At 40.9% G+C, this 27,123-nt stretch overlaps 1 protein-coding gene across 17 annotated transcripts in view; it reads right to left on the bottom strand.

The window, feature by feature from the left end:
- The window catches only part of dlg2 (discs, large homolog 2 (Drosophila)), a 127,389-nt gene that overhangs the window by 4,064 nt on the left and 96,202 nt on the right, over positions 1 to 27,123 (bottom strand). For 7 of the 17 annotated variants that reach the window (XM_028422010.1, XM_028422017.1, XM_028422011.1 and 4 more), the window contains 16 exons: positions 26,322 to 26,446; positions 24,324 to 24,493; positions 24,091 to 24,227; positions 22,706 to 22,850; positions 22,186 to 22,351; positions 18,717 to 18,776; positions 16,435 to 16,587; positions 12,293 to 12,449; positions 9,399 to 9,501; positions 8,312 to 8,356; positions 6,257 to 6,371; positions 5,812 to 5,988; positions 3,860 to 3,935; positions 2,880 to 2,976; positions 897 to 947; positions 481 to 582 (listed from right to left, as the gene is read on the bottom strand). In XM_028422010.1, the coding sequence (XP_028277811.1) occupies positions 481 to 582; positions 897 to 947; positions 2,880 to 2,976; positions 3,860 to 3,935; positions 5,812 to 5,988; positions 6,257 to 6,371; positions 8,312 to 8,356; positions 9,399 to 9,501; positions 12,293 to 12,449; positions 16,435 to 16,587; positions 18,717 to 18,776; positions 22,186 to 22,351; positions 22,706 to 22,850; positions 24,091 to 24,227; positions 24,324 to 24,493; positions 26,322 to 26,446 (1,879 nt within the window). Of the gene's footprint in view, positions 1 to 480; positions 583 to 896; positions 948 to 2,347; positions 2,394 to 2,879; positions 2,977 to 3,859; positions 3,936 to 5,811; positions 5,989 to 6,256; positions 6,372 to 7,562; positions 7,649 to 8,311; positions 8,357 to 9,398; positions 9,502 to 12,292; positions 12,450 to 16,434; positions 16,588 to 18,716; positions 18,777 to 22,185; positions 22,352 to 22,705; positions 22,851 to 24,090; positions 24,228 to 24,323; positions 24,494 to 26,321; positions 26,447 to 27,123 lie in introns of those variants that run through there. The other 10 variants (XM_028422015.1, XM_028422013.1, XM_028422014.1 and 7 more) reach the window with 10 other exon arrangements.

Below are 27,123 nucleotides of genomic sequence, written 5' to 3'. Positions count from 1 at the left end.
GTTTAAAGGGTAAATTGAAATAAAAGAGATGGATAAATCAAAACATGCAAAATAAAAACTGCTGCGTCTGATGGGCGACACATCACACAATGCACAGTGAGGAGCTGAAAAAGGGTGACGTATATGTTGTAGGGTCACATACACACATAACCACAAACATGACTTTGATTTATCCTGCCATAACCTCAAAGCTGGATTATTCAGTTTTAGTTCATAAATGTATCTTACGTTACCTTGACAAAGGCCACGCGGGGTTAATGAGCACACCAGTGCTAAGTAAATCTGTACACTACTTCTCTGTGGTGGAGTGCTATGTCTGCTGTCTGTGGCCCACAGTAGTGCTAGTGCTGGGATGAGTGGAACATGACTCAACGGATGGCACAGACTAACAGAACAGGTGACAACTCAAATACTACATGATGTTTTGAACAACAGGAACAATATAAATGAGATTTCTGCTTAGTTTGCGTTACTGCTTACGTGGCACACAGGATCCAAACTTGTCTGGGAACTCCGATATCAGATCATCATTGATCCTGTCCTTCATCGGTCCAAGGATTATGACTGGCCTGGCATAGTTTACTGAAAGAAAACACACAGATGAGGTACATTTCTGAAAGACACTTCCATGTGTGGTTCACTTTGGCTTGGGTAAAAAAAAAGTTCAATACAAAACAAAAACATATTATAAGACACGGGCATCATGTTGATGAAGATTCTCCAAGAGGACATGGGCATGGGCATGATTCATGATTCTCCAGCTGATTCTGTCCTCTGTTCCAGTGCACAACATCATATCTAATCAGTGCTAAATTTGCTTATATCTCTTATTGTAAAACATGCTATATGAGCTTCTACCATCCTACTAAAGCTAGCAGCAGAAGGGGAGGACTTACTTTCATGCCGCATCACAGGTTCATATGACAGAATCACATCCTCTTGACTTCCTGTAGGGATGCATTGAAAAAGTTCAATGTCCTGTCATAATTGTATGTAAAAGCTGACTCATAATTCATATTCTAAGCTAAGAATACCTAAACAAATACCTACATTTCCCCACTATTTATTAATTGATCTTTAGTATCTTCTCCAGCTGTCCCAACACATTAAATTAGAACTTGTATGCAATATGATGATTATTTTTGTAACTTCACTCTTTGATTAGTTTGATGTTTCAAAGAGACCATACTAAATGAGACTAATGTGACTGCCACTGGATTAAACCAGTGTTTAGCAGTTAGTGCAGACACCCCTGCAGTATTTACCCTGCACCCTCGGTGTGTGAAGGAGAGATACAGAAGGTCTTTCCTTCCTGCTGCTGTCAGACTGTATAATGAACACTTCTGATAGGTGCAATACTCACACACCACAGTGTACAATACATTATTTATTTAGTTTTTTTGATGCAATATGTACAGTTTTCTTATAAACCACTTCTACCTTCACTCACCTGTGCAATAACTGTTAACTGTTTTTTTTTATTCTATTCTATTCTATATTTTACTGGTCGTCTATTTTATCATGTATATATCTTTCCTAACTTATCATTTGCTGTCTGTATCTGCTGTTGCAAAAATGCAATTTCCCCATTGTGGGACTAATAAAGGTTTCTTAATCTTAATCTTAATCTTAAAATAATCCTGAAATACCGTTTGGTCCTAAAAAGACAGAGGTTTATGCAGTAGACACATTACAGCACCACTTTCAAACAAACTCATGCTCCATGATTGTACTACACACAGACATGCTCACAAGTAAACTCATTGCATTTTGGATGTCATGCATACATGCATTAAGTCTTCTAGGACGCCTACAGTACACAAAAAGAATCCTTCTGGAAGCTCATTAACTAGCATGTGGAGAACCTGCAGGTGATCTGCTAGGCCTGCATCGTGGCACTGAAATAGACCAAAATGTGCAACAAGTCCTCCCACATGACAACACATTTGGCTGATTTTCATGACAGCGTGTTACATTAGCTCTGGATGGCCAGGATGAGACATCTGTCTGTGCCACTGTGTGATGTAATTAGACTACAAACATACCTATAACGGATGCCACGCATCCACAGAAAGAGGTGGAGGTTTCTGGGGTTCATGGCAGTGTCGGATACTGGCTGATCTGACAGCATGGATAATAATTCATTTTAATCATGCTTCATAAAATCACCTGAACGCTTGATAACAGAGGTTACGACTCTGCAAACCAACATACAAGACAAGCCCAAGAAGTGCAGCATGCAGCGGTGCAGGCAGGAAGAACACAAGACACAGGACATGTGTGTGTATGTGTGCCTGTGTGAGAGGCAGGGTAATAAACAGAAGAAATCATTCCTCAGCCAACTTACTGAAGGTCTTTGTCCCATACCCATCATCACCTATCCCCAGGATGTCCTATTGGCCGTCCAAATGGAGCCAGAACAGAAGAAAGAGAGGAAGGAGGACAGCCGCAACATAAGCAAAGTGTTGGAGGCAGTGAGAGGAGGGAGTGGCGGGCCCGCTGATCTGTCCCTGTCCATGCTGTGAGCACCCAGCAGGGGGAACCAAATACACCATGATGGCAGTTTGGCTGATTGAGATTAAACCTGAATGATCTCTGAAGGAAAACTGGGTCATAGAATGCCACCATATGGGGACATATCCTTTTAAAGTGACCAGCACTGATTTGGCTCCTCTCCTGCTGACTGATCCACAGCTGATCCAAAATGTCCCTGACTGCATTTCAACAGAGAACGAAGGAAACAAACGGAAATGACCATGAGAGGGAGCAGTGAAGGCCTCCATGAAGCCTCTCTGCTGGGAGGGAACCTGTGACTCCTCTATACTGTGACCTACACTCATTCTGCATGAAGGCTCATGTGTGTCTGTGAGCTTACTTACGGTCTGAATCACTGCCATCCTGCTCACCATCTTTGTTCTTGTAGAATGGGAACTTTCGTGTAAAGATGAAATTCTTTTTACGTTTGTCATTGAATGACTGTGAAGGGAGAGAAAGCATGGGGCAAACAGGTACATCTGTCACATTCATGCAGACAAAACAACTGGGATGTCAAAAAGTCCTGTTCTGTTCTTTATTAGTATGATACCTTTATGTGCAGTTTCTGATAAGATTTCTAAGAATATGTCCTTAGGAAAGATGAAATTATTCTGAAAATACACATAGTTCTCTTTACATTTTGTGGAAAATGTTGTTTTTTGTGTATTCTTCTTGCTACATTTAGAGTCTACATGCAGCCTCTGTTTTCCTTCATCTATCTGCAGGTCTTCTTGACATGCCACAGTTGCATCAGAGCCTTTTAGAGTAAAAGCAAGCTGCGAAGAGTGTTACAAAGCTCATGGTTTGAGAGGAGTAACTTAAACATAATGTGAGGTTAATGTAGAAACCATAGTGTGCACATAAAACACATGCAGTGATAAAAAGAAAAGATGGAACTCAATGCTGCCACATCATCATTAAGATGACAGGAAGACATGAAGGCTGCTGTGGAACGTTAGACCCCATGTGGAGAGTCATACTCGTTATGTAGCCTAATACATTTATGGTCTTAACTCAAAGGTTGTTAAATTAATTGCAGTTTAAATGGCTTCATTTAGCTGCTATACAGCTTCTTTAAAAAGAAGAGAAATTACACAGCTTCTATTTCATGACTTTGGAGCTGTATACATGAACAGATATGATGACAGGCTGATGAGTGAATGAATGATGTTGATCTAACTAGAATGAATGACAATAAAACTGAAGAACTGACATCTGAGACTGTAAATGACAGTAAAAGGAAATCCTCTGATCTACTTCATGAATTATCACAATAAGGCAGTAATAAAAATTGCCACTTTGCAGCATACATTAAGGCACTTACCCCTTTTGAATCAAACGACCCCGGCTTGGCGTTGAATTTCACTGTCTTTAGACGTGCCCGCTCTTTTCTTTCCACCCTGCCAAACAAAGGAGTTCGAAAGTCAACCAGCTGTCTCTGAAGTCATATCAAATAAGCTGCCCGTCATGTATTTAAGATGTGCCTGCATTTGTTAGGGTTATAGATATTTATTTCTTTGCATTTCTACACTCTGTACAAAGCAGCTTTTTGTTCTACTCTGCTCATTAACTGTGGATTATCCAAATCATTCCAGAATCTTGCCACTGCTTATTTGTGCTGCTTATGAGTAAGATAGCCATGGCTCCCTAGTTGTAGGAGAATCTTTTTGCCCCAGGCAGTGACAAGTTTGCAGTGACAGTGGTAGGTAGCTCAGACTCACCCCCCCACCTCTCACTCTGGCAGGGAGTAGCCTACTAAACGTCTTATGTAAACAAACTAGTGAGAGTGTCATTGTCAAAATGAAGAGAAGTCATCTGTCTGACAGGGAAAAAAGAAAAAAGAAGGCGAGACAGCGGTGAGTAGCCTAGCTTGTGTGTCCTCCTCTGCCGGTCCTAGGGCCCGTTGCATAAAGCAGAAGAAACTCTGAGTATGTAAAGCCTGATGAGGGAAACCTCGAGTTAACCATTTCAATAAAGGAGGGAAGTTAGTCTGCTTCCACAGTAACAGAACATCATAGGAACTCCTGAGTTTGTCTCTGACTCCTCCCCTTGAGAGACACGCTGTTTCACTTCCTCACTCATTCATTCAGTTCTTATCAGGCACAATTAGCAGCGACTGAGTGAATAATGCTCGGCTGACATATTCTTTTATCAATCATCATGGAGATGAGGAGGCTGAAAGACCAAATCATTTTTACTTTAGTGTGTCAAATGTTATTAAAATGACAAACAACCATAATGCAATGCTTAACTGATTCTGTCCTTCAGTCACAGGAGCTACACCTACATGAAAATGAATTTTAAGGTCAATATTTCACCCTGGTATTTTTAAGACTCATTCAATAATAAACCTCCACACTGTCTGGAACAGAAAAATGTCTTCCACATCACCTCTCTGTTCTCGTCGCTGCAGCTGTTTTATTTTTCAGACTGTGACTGCATCTTTAAGAGAAAAGTAGGCAGGTCTTTTTCAGTGTCTGTTGCCATGGTGAATCATGGTATAGGGGCTCTATTGATGATGGCTTGCTTATAGTTGAGTACTTGAGTTGTTTATAGTTGATACTCAGAGTTGATTGAACTAACACAGATGTACTGAAACCGGAAACTCAAAATGTTCCATCTCAAGCTCAATCAGCTGGGTTCACATTTAACTGAAAATAACAACAGCCAAGCTATGAATGCAACATTATAGAGTTTATATGCAAGAAATGTGTATTGATGGAAGTTATTGTGTTTTTTAGCTTTGTGGCTTTATGATACTGAAATCTGTAACCCCACAAAGCCACAATGCAGGCTCCAGCACATAGATAAATACAGCAGATAGATTATTGATCACAAACTGAGACATTTCACTGTGCAGCAATGTACAGGCCCTCAGCAAATACAAACAAAAAAGTAGAAAATATATTTACAAAGAAAGAGGATATATACAAATAAAATATAATACTAATTTTTTTTATTCTGCTTTTTATTGCTCTTCAGAATTCTATTTTTAAATTGCAGGTTTTTAATGTTTATATTATTTTGGAATAGATACATATAAAATATGTTTACATTTCATTTTGGTTAGTGTCAAATTATGTATTACATAAAGGTGATGAGCGCTGGTTTGAGAGCCCTCAGAGACTCTAATCCAGATTTTCCTACATACTCTGTTAGTGTGCATGGTTTATTTTTTTGGTGAGTGGGTATATTTTTATGCTAGTTTACTTTTCCCGTTCCGTTCCATGTTTTCATACTGCTTTTTATTTTTTCTGACCTCTATCAACTACTTACCGCCTCTTGCTGGGGATGACACCCATTTCCTCACTGTCCCCGTGTGGAGTAACACGGCGCGCCTGCCACCACTCATCATCAGAGGCATTGATGACGTGGAGGATGTCCCCGTACCTGAAGCTGAGGCCTTGGCTGGGAAGGCCGCTGTCTTTTGACTTCTCATAGTCAAACAGTGCCCTGTTAAATGGGAGAAACAGTCATACGTACAATTAATGCGAACATGACAGGGAGGCTCATAGAAATAGAAATGTTCCTCTGTCTGTATGTCCAAACACTCAAATATAAAGAGAGCAGAGCCACACACCCAAAAGAGTTCACATCACTGTACCACTGAATAAATGATTGGAAGAAATGTGGGGCTCAGAATGAACAGCTTTTTACTTCCTACATTCCCTCAATTTAGCCTGAACGTCCAAATCTAGGCTACAATCCAGAACAGACCAACCTCACATAGAGCGATCTCTTCTGATTGGTTCGCAGGGATCCCGAGCCAGAGCTCATGCTGTGGTTCATCATCTGTTCCCGCAGGTCATGGATTTTGGCCTCAAAACGCCCATACTCTGCAAGACAAAATTAGACTGGATAAGGACTGACAGCCAGGTCTTGCATTCAGACTCCAGTACATGGAGGGGAAGAGGAGGTCGTCCTAATGATGCCACCAAGTCGAGTAAAAAGCATTTATTTTCAAATCTAGACTGGCTTCAGAGAAGAGGTTGAAGAAAAATCTGAAATAAATACCTAGGATCAAACTTTTATGGGGACAGTTTGTGAGTGTACACAGTTGATAAAGGAGTTTGTATTTTGTACTGTGTATGCACATACAGTGCAAATACAGGGTTTTTAACATACAGCTGAATCTGTATCATCAGATGGTTAATAATGGCATTCTGTGGTCAATTATTTCCTTAGAACAAACTGTTGCTATGCTGAACTGAGTTACCATGGACACACTTCTGGGGCCTGATCATGTCCAATCTGCCGGCAGATCTAATTTTAATACAGAATTTTGTGTGAAAATATTAATTAAAAATGCTTGTCAAATTATTTGTGTGTGGGCACATTAAACCAAATAGTAAGAATATAACAATATTTTATGTAGGAGTACTTCTTAATAGTTTGTAAAAGTTCTCCTAATATGTCAATTAGTAGAATCCAATTCCCTATTTCTTCATACTGTGCAAAATAACTGGAGTGAGTAAACCTTTTTTTTTTCATTTACATCATTACGACCCAGCAGCCTGTGACATCAGAAGCCATGAACTGGCTTCTGGCAAATTAAAGACGATGTCAGGATGTGAAAAGCCGTCAATCCGTTGACAAGTATGCTTTCCCTGACAGTGCAGCTACTATGAGGAAAAAGCTGATAAGTTAGGGCAGTGCTGACTACCCTGTCACTTAGAGACAATCAACCAGTAAAGAGATGTGACATGCACTGTGCTGACACAACTATCCACTGGTGTACTTGAAAAATCATGCACTGAAAATCATAGAAGACTAATGTGGTCAGATTGCTTAATATTTCTGCAATGATATGCAAGAACTGATATTTTCCCAGTAATAACTACCAGCTGCTACACCGATGTACTAATGTGCTTCTTCATATCTCCTAAGACCCAAACAGAAACACCAGGCGCAGCCTCAAAGCAAAACAATATACATGACACAAGCTCATTTTAATGACAGAATCAAACTATTCTTCTTCTTGTTTTGTTGTTTTTGCCTACATTGCTTTTAGAATGGACTTAACATACCTTTCTGCATTGTCTATATATCTTCCACTGCTGTCCTCTCTGTCTCATATGGTTTCCCTCCTCCTGCTCCTTGTCTCTGTTTACACAGTCCAATTCTATGACTGTGCAGCACTAAGTAAGAGAAAAGGAAACACCTCTCTCTCTCTCTTTCTCTCTCTCTCCCGTGACTGCTCAGAAAGCAGCTCAGGGGCGGAGACAAGTGCGAGCGGACACACCAAACAGGGTAACTGTTTCAAATCAGCGTGTCTTTGTTTTGTGATTTCCTGGAAAATTCTGCTCCTTCATAGAGTTAAGTCATGTGTCAGATTTCTTATACAGCATTTCTGATTTTTCTAAATGTGCTCTACTGCATGAGACATGCTGGCCAAGATTGTTCTGTTTCCAGAAAGGCGCAGGACTTTGTGTTGTTGTGATAATATACCACAGCAACTAAAAATATGAATATGAAAATATAAAGAGCTAGTGTATTAATAATAACCAGACCCTTAACAGAGCATATGTGAAAACAAGAAATAATGTTTCAACAGGAAGAAGGACAGTTTGAAGGGTCAGAAGCAGGAACAAAAGTTTAAGCAAGGAGGGTTTGTGCATTCGGCAGGCGAGGGGAGGTGGGGGTCAGGTGTGCTTCAAGTGGGTCAAACAATCGTTGAGGAAGAGTGAACAGAATGTGATCACATTCACTCAGTGACTGGCAGGCTGCCGAGCCTTAGTGAATGACTTTAAAGCTCAGAGGTGCCAGTGGCACAAACCTGGTGCAGGAGAATGGGCCCGTCGTGGTGAACATAGAGCAAGTTCTGATGGGTGAAAAGAGAAAGCAGTTGTTAGTCCCAGAAGGGTTTGCTCAGCGGTCAGGAGGGAACAGCCAGTTGGATAAGTGAGATGAAGCCGATTTTGAGTCATCCAAAGTAAAAGGCCCTCAGACTGAGTTTGATGCCAGGGCAGATAGCTCTGCTACTGATACTGAGTCTCCTGTGAGATACAGCAAAGTCAAGTCTGAGCCCCTGGACTGTAAAATGACAAATGAAGAACTGTTGACTCATTATCAAAGCATAAATCAAAAATATTCCAGAAACAATAAAGCTCTTGGCTTAAACAGTCTACAGTAAACCCTTTAAAGGTAAACACCCAAAGGTCTGGTCTGAGGGATCCAGTGTGTGCCCCGCCCCTCCTGAGACATCAAGAGGTCTCTGAGTCAGTGCCTTTAGCCCTGCCATAGATACTGGTGCTGTTGACCCTAATCAGAGGAGGCAGGCCACCAGTCAAAGCTGTCCAATCCACTCAATTTGAACTCATAGAGAGTTGGCAGACTGTCTTTGGTTAGACTGTAATTAGCATGAACATGCCCTGTATGGGTTACTAAAAGGAAACACAGATACCAAAACCAGTTTCAAACAAACAAGACTGTTTCTGGGTCAGACTGTACCCTTTTCAGGAACATGGTACCAGTCAGAGAACTACAAAAGGTCCAGAAATGACTAAGAAATCCACCGCTTTAAAGCTGCTTGTCAAAGCACCAGCTCTTTTTCTACAGATGATATCTGATTATAACTCAGTGAAACTATTACTAACCAAAGAACTAAATAGAAACTTTAAAATGGGATTTAAAATGTTCCTATTTAAAATAAAAATTGAACTACAGGTTTAAGGTGGGTAAGCTTCAAGTCACATGAGTGTTTTTGTCAAGAGAATGTTTGCTAGTGACAGAACATAAGGTCAGCCACCACTTGTCCTAGTTAAAACCATGTCACTCTGTGGACAGTGAAGACCTACATGAGCATTGCCCTGTTAGTGTTATACCACAGATTTCTGTGCTTGGACAGCATTGTGCTGACTCACCTTCTGGTCTGTACTGAGCAAAGATGGTGACCACCTGTCCTGCTCCTTTCAGTGCTGCTGCTGCTTGTTCATGTGTCGCCCCTCGCAGGTCAATGCCATTAACCTGTTTTAAAAACAAAAAAAGAAAAAACTACCATGTATACACAATGTCATTTTAACAGAAGGAAAATACACATTTTTATTCATTGTAACAGAAAAATCTGGAATAGTTGTACACTTATGTTAAGTTATATTAGTTAATGTCATCCCTACTGATGCAGATCACCTGCTGTGTTTTGAATCATCCACTAAGCTTAAACTATCAAACAGACTCACACTTGTCTAAATAATATAATGATGACAGTGTGTGTGAGGTTTGCTTTTCAGCCGACATGGTTGTGATCATTAAGACCAAACCCCACTTTGGTCTCATGTGTCCATAGGACCTTGTTCCTCAAGTGTTGTTCTTTGTTCAGATGCAGTTTAGTGAACCTCAGTCCTGCTTCCATGTGCTTTTTAGACAGAAGAGTCTTTCTCCTGGTAACCCTTCAAACTAACTGTACTTGTTCAGTCTTCTTCTAACTGTGCTGTCACATTAACACTGAGCATGCTCAGTGAGGTCTGCAGGCTCTGACATGTAGCTCTTGGGGTTTTTGTATTTGTATTGTATCTTGGGGTGAATTTTCTGGGCCGTCAACTCCTGTGAAGATTGACAGCTGTCTGAATGTTTCCACTTGTTTTCTCACTGTAGAACATTGAACTCCAAACAGTTTGAAATGGATTTATTAGTCTTTCAGATTGATGTGCAGCAACAGTTTCTTCTCTAACACCACTGTTTATGTCTTTGTCTCTTGTCATTGTGTTAACACACACCTGAACGTTCCAGAGCAGCAAATTGTCAAAACGTCTGTTTTTATAGAGGTCTGTACACCTGCTGATGATCAATTCATCAGGGACTGATCATCAGCAGCACCTGCTGCAGCTCACACAATTAAATCCTACAGTAAGAGGGAACTTAGTATTTAACAGGTTTTTATTCTTTTTGGCTTCATTTTTACTACAAAAAGTAACAGCAGTGAAAAAGGTTATGTGTTGTTGTCCGTCTGAAGTTGTATTTGCCTAATACTGAGAGCCACAACAATAAAACAACTTCAACATAAAAAAACTGCAAATAATTAAAGAAGGGGGTGCTAACTTTTGAACATGATTGTATGTGCACTGATTTCATATTAATACAAATGGTTTGACTGTCACTGTCAGTACATAATAAAATATACAAATCTAAAAGATCCCAGTGTGATGTTCTTCAGTGTCAGGGGAACTGAATGGCTACAGAGCAAAGCCCCAGTACCTGCAAAAAGAGATGGATATAGCTAGGGATGTGTGTGTGTGTGTCCACAGTAAGTGGGGACAGACGGAGGAAGTTATTGTTAGACCTAAAACCAGGCCACTGTTGGAAAGTGAACTGCCTGCTTTCATAAAAGGAGCAAGGCACTGATTTAACAGCCAGACAGCGACATATTTATTTAATACCATAACATCACTGTGAGATGCCACGCTGTAATCTGTTGAATGGCGTGGAATTAGTGTGGGAGGCAAACTATTACAATTAGCTATAATGAGGCAGAGCAATCACTTCCTCAGAGACTGCCCACTGTGTCATTATCTCAGCAAGGCATCATACGTATACTGAGTTTAGCTATTTGTTACATAACTCTGACCCAACAATACACGTTTTTAACATACATACATAACATACTAATACTGGGAGTTTACTCATTCATATTAACTCGGTCTTGCATATGCTTTGTATTAAAAGCAGGTCCTATTTTGTTCAAAAATCTTTTGCAAGGAAGACTCGACCTGCAGCTGTACAAAACCACAAATGTTGAGTGAAATAAGTTTTTACTCTGAGAGAGAGAACAGACCTATAAACGACAGTATCATCTGCATACAGGTCTAACATTGCCATCCAATGTTGTAACATTTGACATATTAATGACATAACTGCCTTTAACTAAAACCAACGCAAGCATGGTCCAGGGATTGCACGCCTTAGATAAATCCAAAAAATCACAACACACACATAGACAAAGAAAGATAGAATTATAAACCTGTTTATAATTTTAAACATCAGCAAAGGAGACTCTAGCCCAGACCCATGACTGATTCCTTAGGCAGATTTTCTCTGAAAGTCTGTCTTAACTAGCTCAACACTGCTGAGGCCACCCACCTTCTTACTAAGTTCTACACAGTGTATAACTACACAGTTATACACAATCATTAAACAAGTTTCACAAGCAATAAAGGACTTGCTGGGTAGCCAAGACCTGTAGGTAGCAGGACACACTCTCAGTCTGGACTGTCTGGAGAGGCAGAGAGAGGCACTGAGTCCTGACCAGTTTGTTTTTTCTAATCAGCTGTTGAAGGATAGCTGTGTTGGATGGTGCTGCTGTAGAACAGCATTCACAGCTGGTATTGTAGATTGAAGCAGGTCATGAGTAAAAGGAGTAGCAGCATGACACATGTAAACATTTGAGCCAGAAGGTCTTACAAGCCATTCCTGGGATATTGTACTCACGAAAATAGAACGGACAAAAAAAAACACAATACCCTCTGACACTGCAGTTAGCACACATGCTACAGCTGAAACATGTTTCTCTGTAACATCTGTGATAAAAAAGACCAGGTTCCTGATGTTTCGCCCTGAAAATGAATCTAGGCCATAGAATGATTACACTCTAATATACTGGGAACACACAAGGTTAAAAAAACACAAGGTTAAAAAAAGTCAGCCTTTTAAAAAAGATAATCTTGGCGTTCTCTTGGATCTGAACTTTTTTTTTCATCAGATGTTACATAATGTATTAGAAAGAGCCATGATTAACATGATGGCGGGGTTTGTATGCACTCACCGATAAGATCTGGTCGCCTCTCCTTAGCTCTCCACTCAGGTCGGCAGGCCCTCCTGCCAGGATGAAGGAGACAAAGATGCCCTCGCCATCTTCCCCACCCACGATGTTAAAGCCCAGGCCTGTGGAGCCCTTGTGGAGCACGACCTTCCTCGGTTCCCTGTACAGACAGTTCAGGTAGTACATCAACTCAGGGGAGTCATTGGGTCTCAGCATCTTTAGCTTAAGTAGTGACGGACAAAGAGGTGGACAACAATCACACAGTACGATGAGAGCCTCAGTGAAGCCTTACTCAACGGCAGCGAGCTAAAAGACTGTTGGAGCTCCACAGGGGGATGGTGCTCTACTTAGAATCACTTGTCCCCAATTCAGATGGAAAAGGAGCCTCACACACAGGCTGCTCTCTCTCTTACACATGCACACACACTAGGATACATGCATGAGGTGTGTACACTGAAGAACACTAGCTCCCCATACAGCAAACAGGTTTAAAGTACACAAGAGTGTATAGTTTTATTGTTCAGCAATAAATAAGTAGCTGCAGTGTAGACGGAAATAATAACATGTAATGTGTAAACAGCACTGATGAAGAAGTTACATCTGATTATATACATACTCAGCTGACAAGCCATTACACTTCTAGAGGACAAGCATCATGAATCTAAGCAGAGTACTGCCATCTGCTGGTGAATTCATGAAATGCACGAGTCACATGTAGTTGTGGGTTGTAACAACATTGTGGTTTATTTCCCTATTTATTGCAAAGGCTGATTATGTGTCCTTGCCTGCAGCTCACTATCAACAGAGACGTCTCCTGTTCATTGTTGCTTGAATTTCTGGCAGAATAAGATGAATCCAACAGCATATTGATTAGCATACATAATACTCAGGCCTTCTAATCTTAACCATCTTTGCAGCTCTGCCATTTCTATGACACAAACATCTCCTGATCATGCAGCACTGTAATTTCAGTGCCCTACAGAATAAATTGACATTTTGTGGAGGTTATAAATAGACTTTCCATAAAGTTGCTGTGGGGCACATAAAGGAATCATTGGTGCTGAAGAGACTTAATGTGGACAGAACAGCTTCTTCTATGTCAAATCGAGCACACACTGTGGGAATAAACTGAAAACAAGCATTCAGTGACGGCTTTGCTGCTGCTACTTTTATTAGAACCACTAATCAACCCCCTACAGCAAATGCATGATTAATCATTACAAACACAAATAATAGCTATATATTACATCTTATATCAATATGTTATATTATTTGAAAGACAAGTTAACTTGGGTAGGCTGTGAGCTTCCATATTCTAAAAACATATGCAGTTTGTTATAGACTCATCCAAAGGAGGGATTACTATTATATTAGAATGACTAGATCAAGATGAAGGGCTGGATGAAACTGATTTACATTTTAAATTCAAATAAGCAGGCCCACATAGCCCTTTGTGCTGTTACCTACACCATAACTTGTGAAATCTAACTGTGGGTAAACTAGGCCAAATACCACATCCTTAATGGTCTATTTTTGGGATTCTTCCAGTAGCCCCTCTGAACCCTGTTGCCTGCAAACCAGTGAAGTAAAAAAATGATAATTACTGTCACAGTAACACACGCTTAACAGCAGTGATATATTACTGTTACTGCACAAAGAGACAAAGACATATGCTGTGTCTCAAAGTATGAATATCCATACTTACACCTGCTATTTTTAGAGTGGTGTTTGTCATCGTGGCTGTGAAGCAGCAGGGGAAGATGCAACTCATTTTCAATTATTAGCAGCAGTTGGTTGAAAAGGTCAACATCGCAATGCAAAAAATGATGTCTGTGCAAAGTGTTTATTTTTTACTAGCACCACTATACTCTTGATTATTAGCTAGTTGCTAATGTTACTATCAGCTTTTTCTGTCTTGTTGAGTTTGATTTAAGATGCAACCTTGTAAAAACGACACAAGTGTATACAGGTGGTGGAAGAATTGGAAATGCGACACAGCAATAGGCTTGTGTTACTCTGTTAGCATGCACATCACAAGCTAAAATAAACCTCCATTAGACTGTTGTTAGGTTTTGTACAATCTGACATTTCTGGACTGAGCAATCTCTAACAAAAATAAATTGTTTATCCAACACTAAAATCACAATATGTCTAACAGGCAAATCCATCATACATCTTCATTGCAGTAAATTCTCTGTCTGTTTCAATGATGAAATGTTTAAGGCCTTGGACATTGGACCTGCCTCAGAAAGTAATAGTAATAATTTTAGAATAAGGAAAGAAAAAAGAAAAATCCAGCATTTTATAACTTTTTAAGGGGTGGTTACTCATTTCATCTATTTTAAAGCTGCAGTTCATTTTAAACTTGAGTGACTCAATCTAAAAGCTCTTATTACAGACTTCTTATTTCATGACCCCTCTGTGGCCACAGTCCCATAGATGTCATTCATTCTATATTGGATCAGTCACAGGAACCATGCACTCATAACTCATTTTTACTGGCATTCACCTGAGACTACTTCATCTGTGAAAGAAATGTGCTAACAATACCAAACTACAATGACTTTGATCAGATGAACAAAGTTGGTTTCATAGGATAAAGTTAAACTGTTTCAGTATGTTTTTGTGTCTTTCTGCATTCACAGATATGTAATATGATCAGGGGAATAAGGTGGGGCTTTAAAATAATAGTTCATAAGTGCCACAGTTACATTTTTCTCCACATTTATGAACCGTGTTGCATTTGGATAACATGTCTCTCACCCAAATCTTAGCTCCCCTAATCATAGTGGATAGAGAGAGAGCGTGCTGGGTCAGTGAAGCCATTCTGACCCAGGTTTCAGTGTTATAATACTCAACAACACAGAGCAACTAACACCAAATGGCTTCATTTGATTCTGCAACAAAGGTGCTTATTTAGGAAAAAGCCAGCATTCATTTTAAGATTCTTAACATGTTTGACATCGAATCATTTTTAACTGCGCAACTACTGTGATGTACTGTTTATCCTGTGTATCCTGAACACAAGTAGGTGAATTCCACAAGGAGATGCAGTTAATAAATATTACAGCCATCAAAAAATATGATTCCAGAAAGAAACGTCATTTGTACACCCAATCCAGGACACAACTTGACCAGCATTAAATTCAATTATTTTGGAATTTTAAGACTCAGTTACTAATGTTTCCTGGTGCCTTTTTTAAATTTATATTATACTTGTGGTGCTGTACTTCTTTACCTTAATGCCACATTGTGCTACTGGTTTTTGCACTCACTTCCATATTATCCATATTTGATACTTATAAAAAGTGCATACTGTAGTATGAGTGTGTCTTCAGGGCACAACAGCTGGGGCACAGCGTGGTGCCAACATGGCGCCTCAAACTTTGATGTAAGCAAAATGGTTGATAGTACATTTATTGTGTCTGATACACAAGAAAATGACTCTGTTAGTAAGTCAGTCATGTGGCGTAGACTTAGATAGACTTAGATCTTTCTCTGTACAAAGGATTGTGGGTAAGAGTAACCAGAAAAGTGTGCTGACTTGGATACTACAACAGATACTTTGGCATTCTGCATCTGACATATAACTCCACAACCATCCTTTACCATTTATTTCTTTGTTGACTTGCCCACGTAAGGGGTGCCTTCATTATACATGCTTGAACTGACTGAAACATTCTTATTGACAGCAGACGTTATTCCAGCTTTTCTTATAAGGACACCTGGGACATGGGCTGGAGAATGAAGGAACATGGAAAAGAGGAAGCAGGTGCTCCTGAATAGTGAGGATCTAAAGCATGTTCTACTTGCAAGAAAGCATCATTAACTTCTTACATCCCGTTACATACCTTACACCACTAAATATGACATGTATTAGTGCTTAACTTGTCTCTGTGACTTTCTAGTTATTCCAGGCCTCACGTTGTTTTTAAGAACTGTATTAATAGCAATGGTGAAAAGTAATGTTTCACAGCTAGCATGAAGCCGGTGGTAGACATGATAACTGCATTGAATAAAAAGAGGAAGGGCATGCTGGCTTCAGAAAAAAAAATCAATATGAAGTTTGGGGGGGGGCACTCACACATGGGGTGGGAATGGGATAGGAGCTCAGTGAGGTGGTGAAGATGTTGATGGAAAAGTACCTGGTGATGTCCAAGTCAGGGAACAGGCTTAAGTGATAGCTAGGGAGGGGGGAGTGGAGGAGGCTTTTGTCGCACTCCACTGGGGAATAGTGTCGGGGGGAGGACGCTTTGTCACATAGTTTGTTCACAGTGCTGTAAACTGGCTCAGGAGGCCTACAGTGGAGTGAAAGACAAGAGCAGAAAGGTTAGTGCCCAGAGAAGGAGGTGGGGGTGGATGGTCGGGAATCAACAGGATGAATATGAGATACACAGATGAATAAGAAGTAGTAACACACAGGACATGCTAATGTCCACGAACAGCTTTTTCTTTTAAAATATTCACCTGACAGGTGCTAGTTCTACTAAACAGCTATGAACTAAAGAAAATGAAAATTGTTCTAATATTTGTGTTTGCACACACACAACCAACCAACCAACCAACCAACCAACCAGGGGCTTCCAAAGATTGGTATTGCAGTTGTGCTTTGTGCAAGATTCTACCGACTGTAGAATGGAGCACCCATCAGCCATCTCCTCTACAAGACTGACCAAGACTGGCTGTATGCCAGCAGTGAGCAAGGCATTGACTCACTGATCCATACCATTAGGACCTACAGCAACGACATCCGAACGTCCTTTGGATAGGGTGGTTGGATAGTAACAAGGGGTGTTGTCAGAACTGAAGGGATTGTAGTACCAGAAAGCAACATAGCAGATACTGAGCATAGCTACAAGTACTGCCGGCCACTAGTAGTACTACTAGTAGTAACCACTGCAAAATGCCTACAGAGAAAGAACATCAATTTCCCTGCTTGCATAATGAGCTAGCCAAAAGGAAAACAGGGGCCACTGTCAACAAGACAAGAAAGCTCTTCAACATGTATGAGGGGATCACCCCAGATCCAGCACCCTACAGCTGTACAGTAAGCAGGAGGCTGTGAATGTCAAAGTCACTATCCAGGATAAAACAAAGAATCATGAGTACAATTGGGGGGGGGGGGGGGCTGTCCCAAGTCCTCAAATGCTTAACGATTGCACCGTCATAGCACACTAATCATAACAGCACAGGAACATGCCCTAAGTACAAGATCAGTAGAGGATGGGTTGAACCACACAATGCAGGATGCAAGGTGCAGGCTGTGCAAAGATGTCCTCAGAGAATCCAGCACACAGTGGGGTGTAAGATGCTGACAAGCTGCTGTACACAGAGAGCCATAACCAACTGGCTGATATGGTGTACAGAGACATCAGTGCTAAGTATATGCCGGAGGGCCGGTGGACAATGATCAAGGATCAAGTGGAGAATGATCAAGCTAAGGTCCTGTGGTACAGAAAAAAAACACAAAACTGGTGATGAGTAACCAACTCCACATGCAATAATAGTAATAGTTGGGTGAACACCAGAAGAAAGCTGTAGTGATAGTGATAGCACCACCAGGAAAAAGGAACCTGAGATGATTGAAAAATACCGAAGCGTAAAGAAGAAACTGAAGGTGAAGGCAACAGTGGCACCTTAGTGGAGCATTGTGGAATAGTCTGTGACCACCACCCCACAAACAGGGAGAGTGGCTCCAACAGAGTTCAAGAACAACATCTGAGTCAGATGCAGCACCTGCGCAGGAACCTCAAGGACCCAGGCCTATGGAGCAGAATCCAGGGTTGAAGACTGACCACATAAAAATAAAGGTTTTACATGCATTTCTTCATGGAATTGTGAAGGTTTGCATGTAGTCACAAACACCATGAACAGATGAGGGGAACTGAAAAGATGATGAAAAACAAGAGAGAGGTGAGATTGACATGCTGTTTCATTCTTCGGAAACACTGCATGTAACTTATCAAATGCAGAAATTTGGTGCCCACTGTAAAACTGAAAAGTCAGTTCATATTACAGATGCCTGACCTTGGTGTGCCCAGATGCCACAATGACAATACACAAACTGTAGCACAAGTGAGTAAGCTGAGTAAGACATTTTGAGAACACAGAGGCACCAGACAAACATTGGTTAACATTAGGCTAGGTCATATTAGACCTGAATTCATTAGCATACTCACTAAACACTTCTGTTAATGTATGTTAAATGCATTAGATGATACAAAGGTAATCTGATGTTTAAGTAGAAACTTTGAAGATTACTTTGGATTTTTTTTTTTTAACTTTGAGGTTGTTGATGTGTCCATGCATGAAAAAAAGAAGCTGTGATAATGTGATGTCATTTTTAGTTCCTATATTCGAATAAGTACACGTGATGATAAGCATGCAGGCACATGCAATAGGTGACTTAGCAGATATAACTTCTCACCTCAAATGAAAGTGCTGGGAATCAAACCTGTGCCCCTCCCCGTCATCTAGAGAGGGATTTCTGGAAAAACCAACATTAGATAAACGTCTTCTATCAGTCTGTAATTATTCAATTGATATTTGCTCTGTTCATGTTTTTATACACAGACACACTCGGAGGCACGCTACACAGAACGAAACCAGACAACTGAAAACAGAAAAACCACGTCCTCGAGCACACTGCAGTGAAGGTCCGGTGTCAGGGAGTCATCACCAAACATCAGAGTGTGTCAGCTCATACACAGTGTGAGTACTGCATGGCACAGCAGTGCTAATCTGCCTTCCTATGTGATAACACACAAACAGAAACATGCACAAACACTCCAACTTCATAGCTGAGCACTCAATTCGTACATGTCTACTGGTGTGGATTCATGTGTGTTAACTGGGGCATGCAGCGCAGTGAGTATGGGAAAGAGGAATTTATGCATAATGTCTATTTTTGACACACTTGTCTATGTGTGTGTATGTGCTCTTGCCATGCAAAGCTGGTAATGGGCATAATGGACATAAAGGGAGTAGATAAGTAAACTGTGGGTCTTGTGTACACACACACACATGAGCACGCACACGCACACACACACACATTCTCTTTCACTGTCTCTCACACACACATAGTGTTTTGCTAAATTCCTGATGATGCCACTGTTTGGCCGACCACCATCACCCTCATCCACCCTCACTCATTCTGTGACCGACTGCTTGCATCAAACATAAAAACATCTTTACCCAGCAACTCTGTCCCTTCTGGCTGTGGATAAAGAAAGAAACACAGGCCTAGCACTACCTGGTATCATCATATAACCACATTCACTTCATCACAAAGCTCCTAATGAAAGTTTAACACCTCACAAAGTAAAGCCTAAAACAGCTTGGATTGTGGGTTTGTGATACGAGTCACCCTTTAGGCAAGCTTATCATATTTCAACATGATGATCAACATGGCAGCGCTATCAAAAACGTATGGATATTCATATTTTTCTAAGACCAACAAAAAAACATGAGGTCACTGCATCTGCTCTAAAACAGGAACAAATAAGAAAAGAGAATGAGAAGAGCAAACACAGCAGAGTTAAAATGTATGCCATGTCAAAGTTCAGTTCTAATAATAATTGATGTCTGTAAATGCTGATTCTGTACTTGTACCGAGTCTCTGGAAGAAAGTTGGTGTTATTGCTCTTGCTGAATCATTCATCCTGAAAGAGCTGAGCTGGGGCAGCCAGTCAGTCCAGATCAGAGCAAAACACAATGACCCTGACATCAACAGGTGCTATTCAGAGTGTGCAAGCAACCAGCTGCTAAAAACCTAAAAATACCAACCACCAACCAGCAGCAGCAGCAGCAGCAGCATGGTTGTAAGCATTGTCATGGTCACCTCTTTGCACTGTTTGACTGTCAGGCAGGCTTGATTGGCATATGTGTGTAGGCTAATCCACTATCAGGATGCCACACATTAGAAAAGAGACGGCTACAGTTGACAAGAAAGAAACATAGACCTGGAGAAGCAGCATGTGATGTCACTAGCATGCAAAGCTGTGAGGTGACAGTCAGTGAAAAAGCCTGACAAGTGCTGCTGCCAAGTTTCACATTGCCTGAAGTGAAGTGAAACCACAGACGTTCAGCAGTAGTGGTACTGCTGGGGGACTGCCACATGGCCTGCCATGTCATCCTTGCACACACCAGGAAGACTAAGTGGACCATTGTGCCAAAGGCTCTCAGTTTTAGCCATATATACTATCATACTATAGCCCCACAAGAACACCCAGCTCACACAAATATATATACCGGTACTCATATCTCAGCTCACTGTGTAAGTGCTGGGAGGTAAAGGTGAACTGTGTATTCTGACTGTGGCAGTACACACACAGTATGTTGTTCTAACAGTAGGTGCAGAACACAGTGAGCATGAGCTACTGTCAAGAGGCCTACACTTTTGCTCAATGTGGTAATCTCAAAGGTTATTAGGGGTGCACCTTGGCCAAGAGCAAACAGTAAACCTCTTAACTCAAGGGAGGACTAATCCTTTACTTAACAAAGCCTTCCACTGGGGTCCTTCAGCTCAATGAGCTTTTGTTTTGACTCTGTTCCTCCACCAGTCTTTACTTTGCATGTGTTATGGGTTATGTGAACTGTGACTTCAGCTAACAGAAAGGGTTTTGGGTATAATTTAATTCAGTTATTCAAATGCTGTGGCATAAAACCAGTTATCAAAGCAGCTAAGGCTGCCTCTCCTTATGTTTGACAATTGTCCATGCACGCAACATTCACTGAGCACTAAGCACTCTTAGATGTCATCTGATTGTAATAATCAGTATTTTGGCCCATTTGGTCCTGATCTTTATGGCAGCTTGCATTGGGATTAGGTGATAGAGCAGCTGAGGTGGGGAGCTGCTAATGTTTGGCTGTGACTCACTCCAGTAAGACATCTTAAGCTTTGTACTGTTTAGACTGGGAGCATCTGTCAGCAAGGGGTGACTGAAACCCCCAGCAGGTCCAAACAGACACACACAGATGAAAGTTTCCACATTTGACGTGTCAAAAATCTTCTCTTTATTAACTAACTCAGTGCGCCATACTGACACATGCAGGCTCCCTGCTCTACATGGGTATATATATGGGTAGTTATTATCACCATTACATTTGCTGTTTCTTTTATGTTAGCATTAGAAAACACAAACATATATTGACAGTGACTTTCTGTGTATGTACCATCTGACCTACTGGTAGCTTTATTTGCCATTAAATTAGGCCTTGATCACATCAGGTAATGTCCACTCATTCAAACGCTAAGCCATTCTGTGTGATGATAATTTAATAGCAAAGAAAACAGACTGTTGTGTTAGAGAAAAACTATTCTACCATCACCAAAGCCTCAAGCAATACGTAGGATCTTCAGTTTACAACACAGAAACACTACCTTGTCCAACTCATGAAATAATATGTAGAAACACTTTATGTGGAATACATCTTTGTACTGTGTGAGCATTCTCACCATCCTGTCATCTCAGCTACCTCCACAAGATAAAGGGAGTCACTATAGCAACCAAGTAACTTCCAAAAAGCAGCATCAAGATTGCACAAACACAGATGTGATCATGGCACAGTATGAAAGTGGCTTAAACATTAAGCAGCCGCCACAGACCAAGCACAACAGACATTCAGACAAGCCCCAAGTCCTTATCATATTACTGTTCCCAAATAGCCTTATTCACTTTATATCATTAAATGTGATCATAAAATTATTAAGGGGAAGATGGACAAAGGATGTCTTTACAAAATAGAATGCATTAAATTGCATCATGACTCCCCAAAGAGTTTTAGTAGCGCTTTGAAAGGACAAACAGACACAGACGAGGGGGAGACAGGAGGAGCGGGGTGGACAAAGCTTCTACCTGTAGTTCTAGAAGTCTGGTAGGAAGGGAGGTAATTACCGTAAGAAGGAAAAACCATCCAACCTGTTTATATCCTCTTCCCCTAGTAAGTGCTTAGGGAGAGGGGAATAACTCCCAGGGGAGATGGGGGGCAGACCAGACTTGTACTCCAGAGTGCCACTGTTGATGGGGGAAGAGATATGGTTTTCCATGGCTGGAGAGAAAGCTGTGGGGGACAGAGACAAACAGTTAACACCTGATTTTAAAAGTATGATATTTCTGTTCCATATTTTGATCATAGATGGTCGCAAACGACCCTCAAACTGTTTCTGGGTCTCAGTGGAAACAGCACAGTCATGGCTGTCACACAATGTCTTTGTAAATTGTACAAGTACAAACTGGAATCATTAGAATTTTACAAAGAAATTTCGACAAACTTCACTTTACTCTTCTCTTTGAGTGACTTGGATTTTTACAGCACCTATGGGTGTGCTTTAACTTTCTACGGGTTGTTATTATGGGTCTATTATTATGTGACAGAACTCACTGATCGACTCTAAAGCAGAATGTAAATACTTACAGTGTGTGATATCAGGAGGCCCATAGGGATCTGATAGGTAGACATTGGTGGGCTTCCCCACCTTCAGGTACACCACGTCTGATGTGTTCTTCAAAATGGCCACAGCCTCTTCGTGAGAAACTTCCTCCAGACTGTAGTTGTTGACCTGCGCAGACACAACAGTCCTGCTTTGTAATATCAGGAGAAGCTACGTATGTCTTCTCACTGATCTGTGCGTCCAACATGCTCCTTGTCTCCAAGAGACTGGATTATAACAGATGGTCTCCGGGTGAGAACACAACAGTGGGAAGGTAATTTAATTAGGTGCTAGTTAAGCAAGAGTCATGCCTTCCTCAAGAGGGAGATTGCTGTTACACTAGTGAGCCAGCAGACTGCTGCCTATGTTGTCACAGTGTGTGCCAGACACCCATTTCATCACTTAATTATCATTTAGACTTAGGAGGCAGGAAGAATGATGTCAGATGGAAGCGCACCTCGGTTAAGCTACTGTACACTGTGTAATCTAATCCAAAGAATCACCAAATCTACTTATATGTATATTATCATGATGATATGACTCATACAGTGGACTAATAGGATCAGTGTGATGGGGATAATCTCATCACAACAGAGACTGATTTGTGTATTTGTCAAAAAATATTTGACACCTTTATAAATGTGTGCATCACTATAATCAATCTTTTAACCCTTTCCACCCAACAGTTCCCTTTTTGGGGGGCTTTTTCCTGCACCTTACAATAAAAGACAGAACACTGCACTAACCATGTAAAAACATAATCATACTGCATATCAAATTAAACAGGAGATACACTCTATTCAGTTTTGACATGCCATTTTCAAGCTGTACCAAAGTACCAAAAGATACACAGATGAAAATATAGAGAGGTGTTTAATATACTATTATGAATATCATGAACAGTTCCACTAAAAGTGCTGCACTGTGGCTGAGAATGTACAGCATTTAAAACACCTCAGTCAGACAGATAAAAACTCAGTCACACTCTTCCTCATTCCAAAATAAAGTCACTTCCTCTCCTCTGTCTTATTCTGTGAATACACACACTAACATTCTTGACTATATCAAAACGATGTTGTCATTAGTAATGTAGAGCTCAACATGTCAAAGTCAGAGAGGTTACCTACTTTCTGTCAAATAAAACAATGACAGCAGCACTTCCCACACTCCTTCATCCACCCTGCATAATGCAATATGCGATTTTTGCATTGCGTGTTCATCACATTAAGCGATGCATAAAAAAAATCAAATCAAAGTGATGGTTTGTGTTTTTATCTTCTCAGTGTTTTACTCTGAACTCATAGACACACACACACACACACATTTTGTTGACCTGTGGGACTCATACGTAACATTGCCTGTTGCTCACCATTAATAATCTGTCTCCCACTTGTAGCCGACCATCCTTCTGTGCTGCACCGCCGTCGATGATTTTGGTGACGTATATGCTGTTGTCACCGGGGATGTGCTGGTTTCCCACACCACCTGCAATACTGAAGCCAAGTCCTATGTACATATGAGAGCAATTTGTTAGTTTAATACAAAGAAGTGTTGAGTGTTTTACTGTATGTCTTGCATTGCATTGTAAACATCTGAACTTACCTTTTGGTCCCTTGATGAGTTTGATCTCAATAATGGTTTCTAGCATTGGCCTGCGGCGCCGCACGTATAGACGGACTATAGAGCCTGCCACCTTAAGGGCCTCCACTGCCTTACTGTGGGAGACTTCAGACACGTCTGCATCATTCACCCGCAGAATGCAATCATTCACTCTGGAAAGGACACAGCGTTTGATAGTGAATAAGACTTCACACTACACTTCAGAAAATGCCAGCATGTGGGGGTAAATGTACAGTAGCCACTTTGGATTGGCTTGCTAGGAGAGTCGTGCATAAACTGGATCTATTTATATGTAGGTCTGTGATATGTGGTGACTAGGACTGAATGTGTGCATGTGCATACACGTGTGTATAAATCAGAGTCAACGAGCAGCTCAGTTTGAATTCCCCTGAGGTGTCGACCAAAAACATCCATGCTCTGGCACTCAAGGACACTGCTCTCCTGGGGGTGCTCAGAGGGACCAGCTGGGACCCAGCACACACACATATACATATACACACTTCCAACTGCAGTGAAAAAAAACTATATATAAGGTTCTACTAATTCTTCTAATCAACTAATGTATAAAAATGGAGTCCTGACTGGCTCCACACTTCTCCCTGTATAACATCCTCCATGAGAAACACTTACGATGCTGCTGCCGTCCCCTGTAGCTAACGTGGTGCATTAAACATGCTTAGTGCTCTGCTACAGTGTCCCAAACCAGTGACAGAAAGTGGGTCTGGCTTTTTTAATGTTATAGCAACCAAATCCCCACCAGGCCTGCCTTCACAAAGAGATTAGACCTCCCCTCCATCCCTAATGCATAATGTCTCGCTGCCCACCTTGGAGTGGGTGACTATCAATTAGACTAAGTGTGATTTATGGCTGGCCTGGTCCTTCTGCGATCTGCTGGAGATTGACGGTACGTATGCATTATGTTCCCCTGTAGCATCTGTGATCTGACAGTAATGCTGCAGCTTAGAAAAGAAACAGGGACTAGCCCCAAACTAAAAAAACAGAGGAGCTCCTTGTTGGATGGAAGTATTGGGTATAACAATAATATGTTTTTGTCTTACTGCACATGTTTAAGATCTCTCTACTTTTTGCCATAACTGTACCGTTTCCTTAGAGGGTGGGACTTTATTATTGCAGTGAAAAATAAGCCTACCGTGACTAAACATGTTACTGGATGAAAAACGCCTAAAGCAGTCTGTAGGCAAATCCACCTCTGTGTCCCCCATTGTCTCATTAGAACCTTGATGTTTTAGACCACTGTGTCCGGCACTATAAGGGAGAGGTTTATCTTATATAAGCCTCACTTCAGTGTCATTATGAATGAGCCCAGGTTGTGTCCTTGCCTGCTTGATAAAGTACTGTAGCAAAGGATGTGATGGACTGTATCCTCACCCCTGTGTTTATTTAATAAGATGGGATTTAGCGCTTTAGCAATACACTTTAGACTAACTGCTGATGCTGCACAGCTCTGAAGGTTCTCTACGGTGGGTTTGAACGGACCAAAAAAGTGATTGTGCAGCTGATAATGCGTGTTTTGTCACACTTGAGAATAAACATAATTTTAATTTGTGAATGCAAAAATACCAAAACTCTTAAACATTGCTTGTTTGTGTAGATAAATTGGGTTATCAGGCGTGATAAGAAGAAATGTGAGGCATCAGTGAGATAACAGATGATGAGAGTTTCCTCAGAGCTCCCCTAAGTGCCTGAGAACCAACCACCTCATCCCCTAATACACTTTCAAATACACAACACCAACAGAGAGTGCTGCATAATATCTTTGAACAGTTTTCTATTAAAAGATTTCAGGGAGGAGATTATCCAGAGCTGTGGAGGAGTAAGCAGTCATGTTCCAGTCTCTAGTGAGAGGTGGGATAGCTTATCTCTGAGTTATCCTCTTAACAGGGATTTCTGATCAACTTCCTCAAAAGTTTTTTCCCCTCCCTGGAAAGAAAAACTTCTCAGTATGGGTAAGTAACTGACCTGAGGCGTCCATCCTCTGCCGCGGCTCCTCCAGGGATGATCTTGGTGATGAAGATGCCAGGGTCATCCCCGATGTGTGGGTTATCTGTCCCTCCAGCGATGCTAAAGCCCAACCCTGAGTTCCCCTGCGACCATGGACACAGTCAGAAACACCATAAGCAACATGCATTACATCAGCTGCATGCTTCTGTTACGGTCTGTCCTCTACAAAGCATCCATTCATGGTGGACATAGCCTCAGTGCAAGCATTTGGTCAGTACACGTACATACAGCTGCACATTATTGTCCTTTAAACACTGGCCTTATAAAGAACTCAATAAACTGCATTTATGGCATGTTTAAGATCATTTGACATGTATTTGTTTACGTACATTTATTACAAGATTTTCCAATGTGAACTAATTGTGTCTGATTTTAGAAGAAAATGTTTTGTTGTTTCAAATATTCCTAATGATCATGGTGATTTTCTGGATTTTTAGAAAGTGCAGTGTTTTTATAATGTATTATAGTTTTCAATAAACAAAACACAAAAACAATGTAAATACACAAATACCCAGAAACTCACACCAAACCCGGATGACATGCTAAAAACTCCTAGAAAAAGTGTCACAACAATTTATAGTGGAAACGGTTCCGCTGAGTGTTTGCAGTGTTTGTGTGTGTGCTTGTGTTGTAGTACTTGCAGTAGGATAAATAAAGCGTGTGCATGGTGAAACCATGAAATGCAAGCATTGTAACAATCCTTTGCATATGCATTTATCATTTCTTTTCTAAATGTTGACTTTTAGGTATCTTGAAAATC

This window comes from Parambassis ranga, chromosome 14 (genome assembly GCF_900634625.1).
Source record: "Parambassis ranga chromosome 14, fParRan2.1, whole genome shotgun sequence".
NCBI lineage: Eukaryota > Metazoa > Chordata > Actinopteri > Ambassidae > Parambassis > Parambassis ranga.
This window is presented reverse-complemented; position numbering and strand designations above follow the sequence as displayed.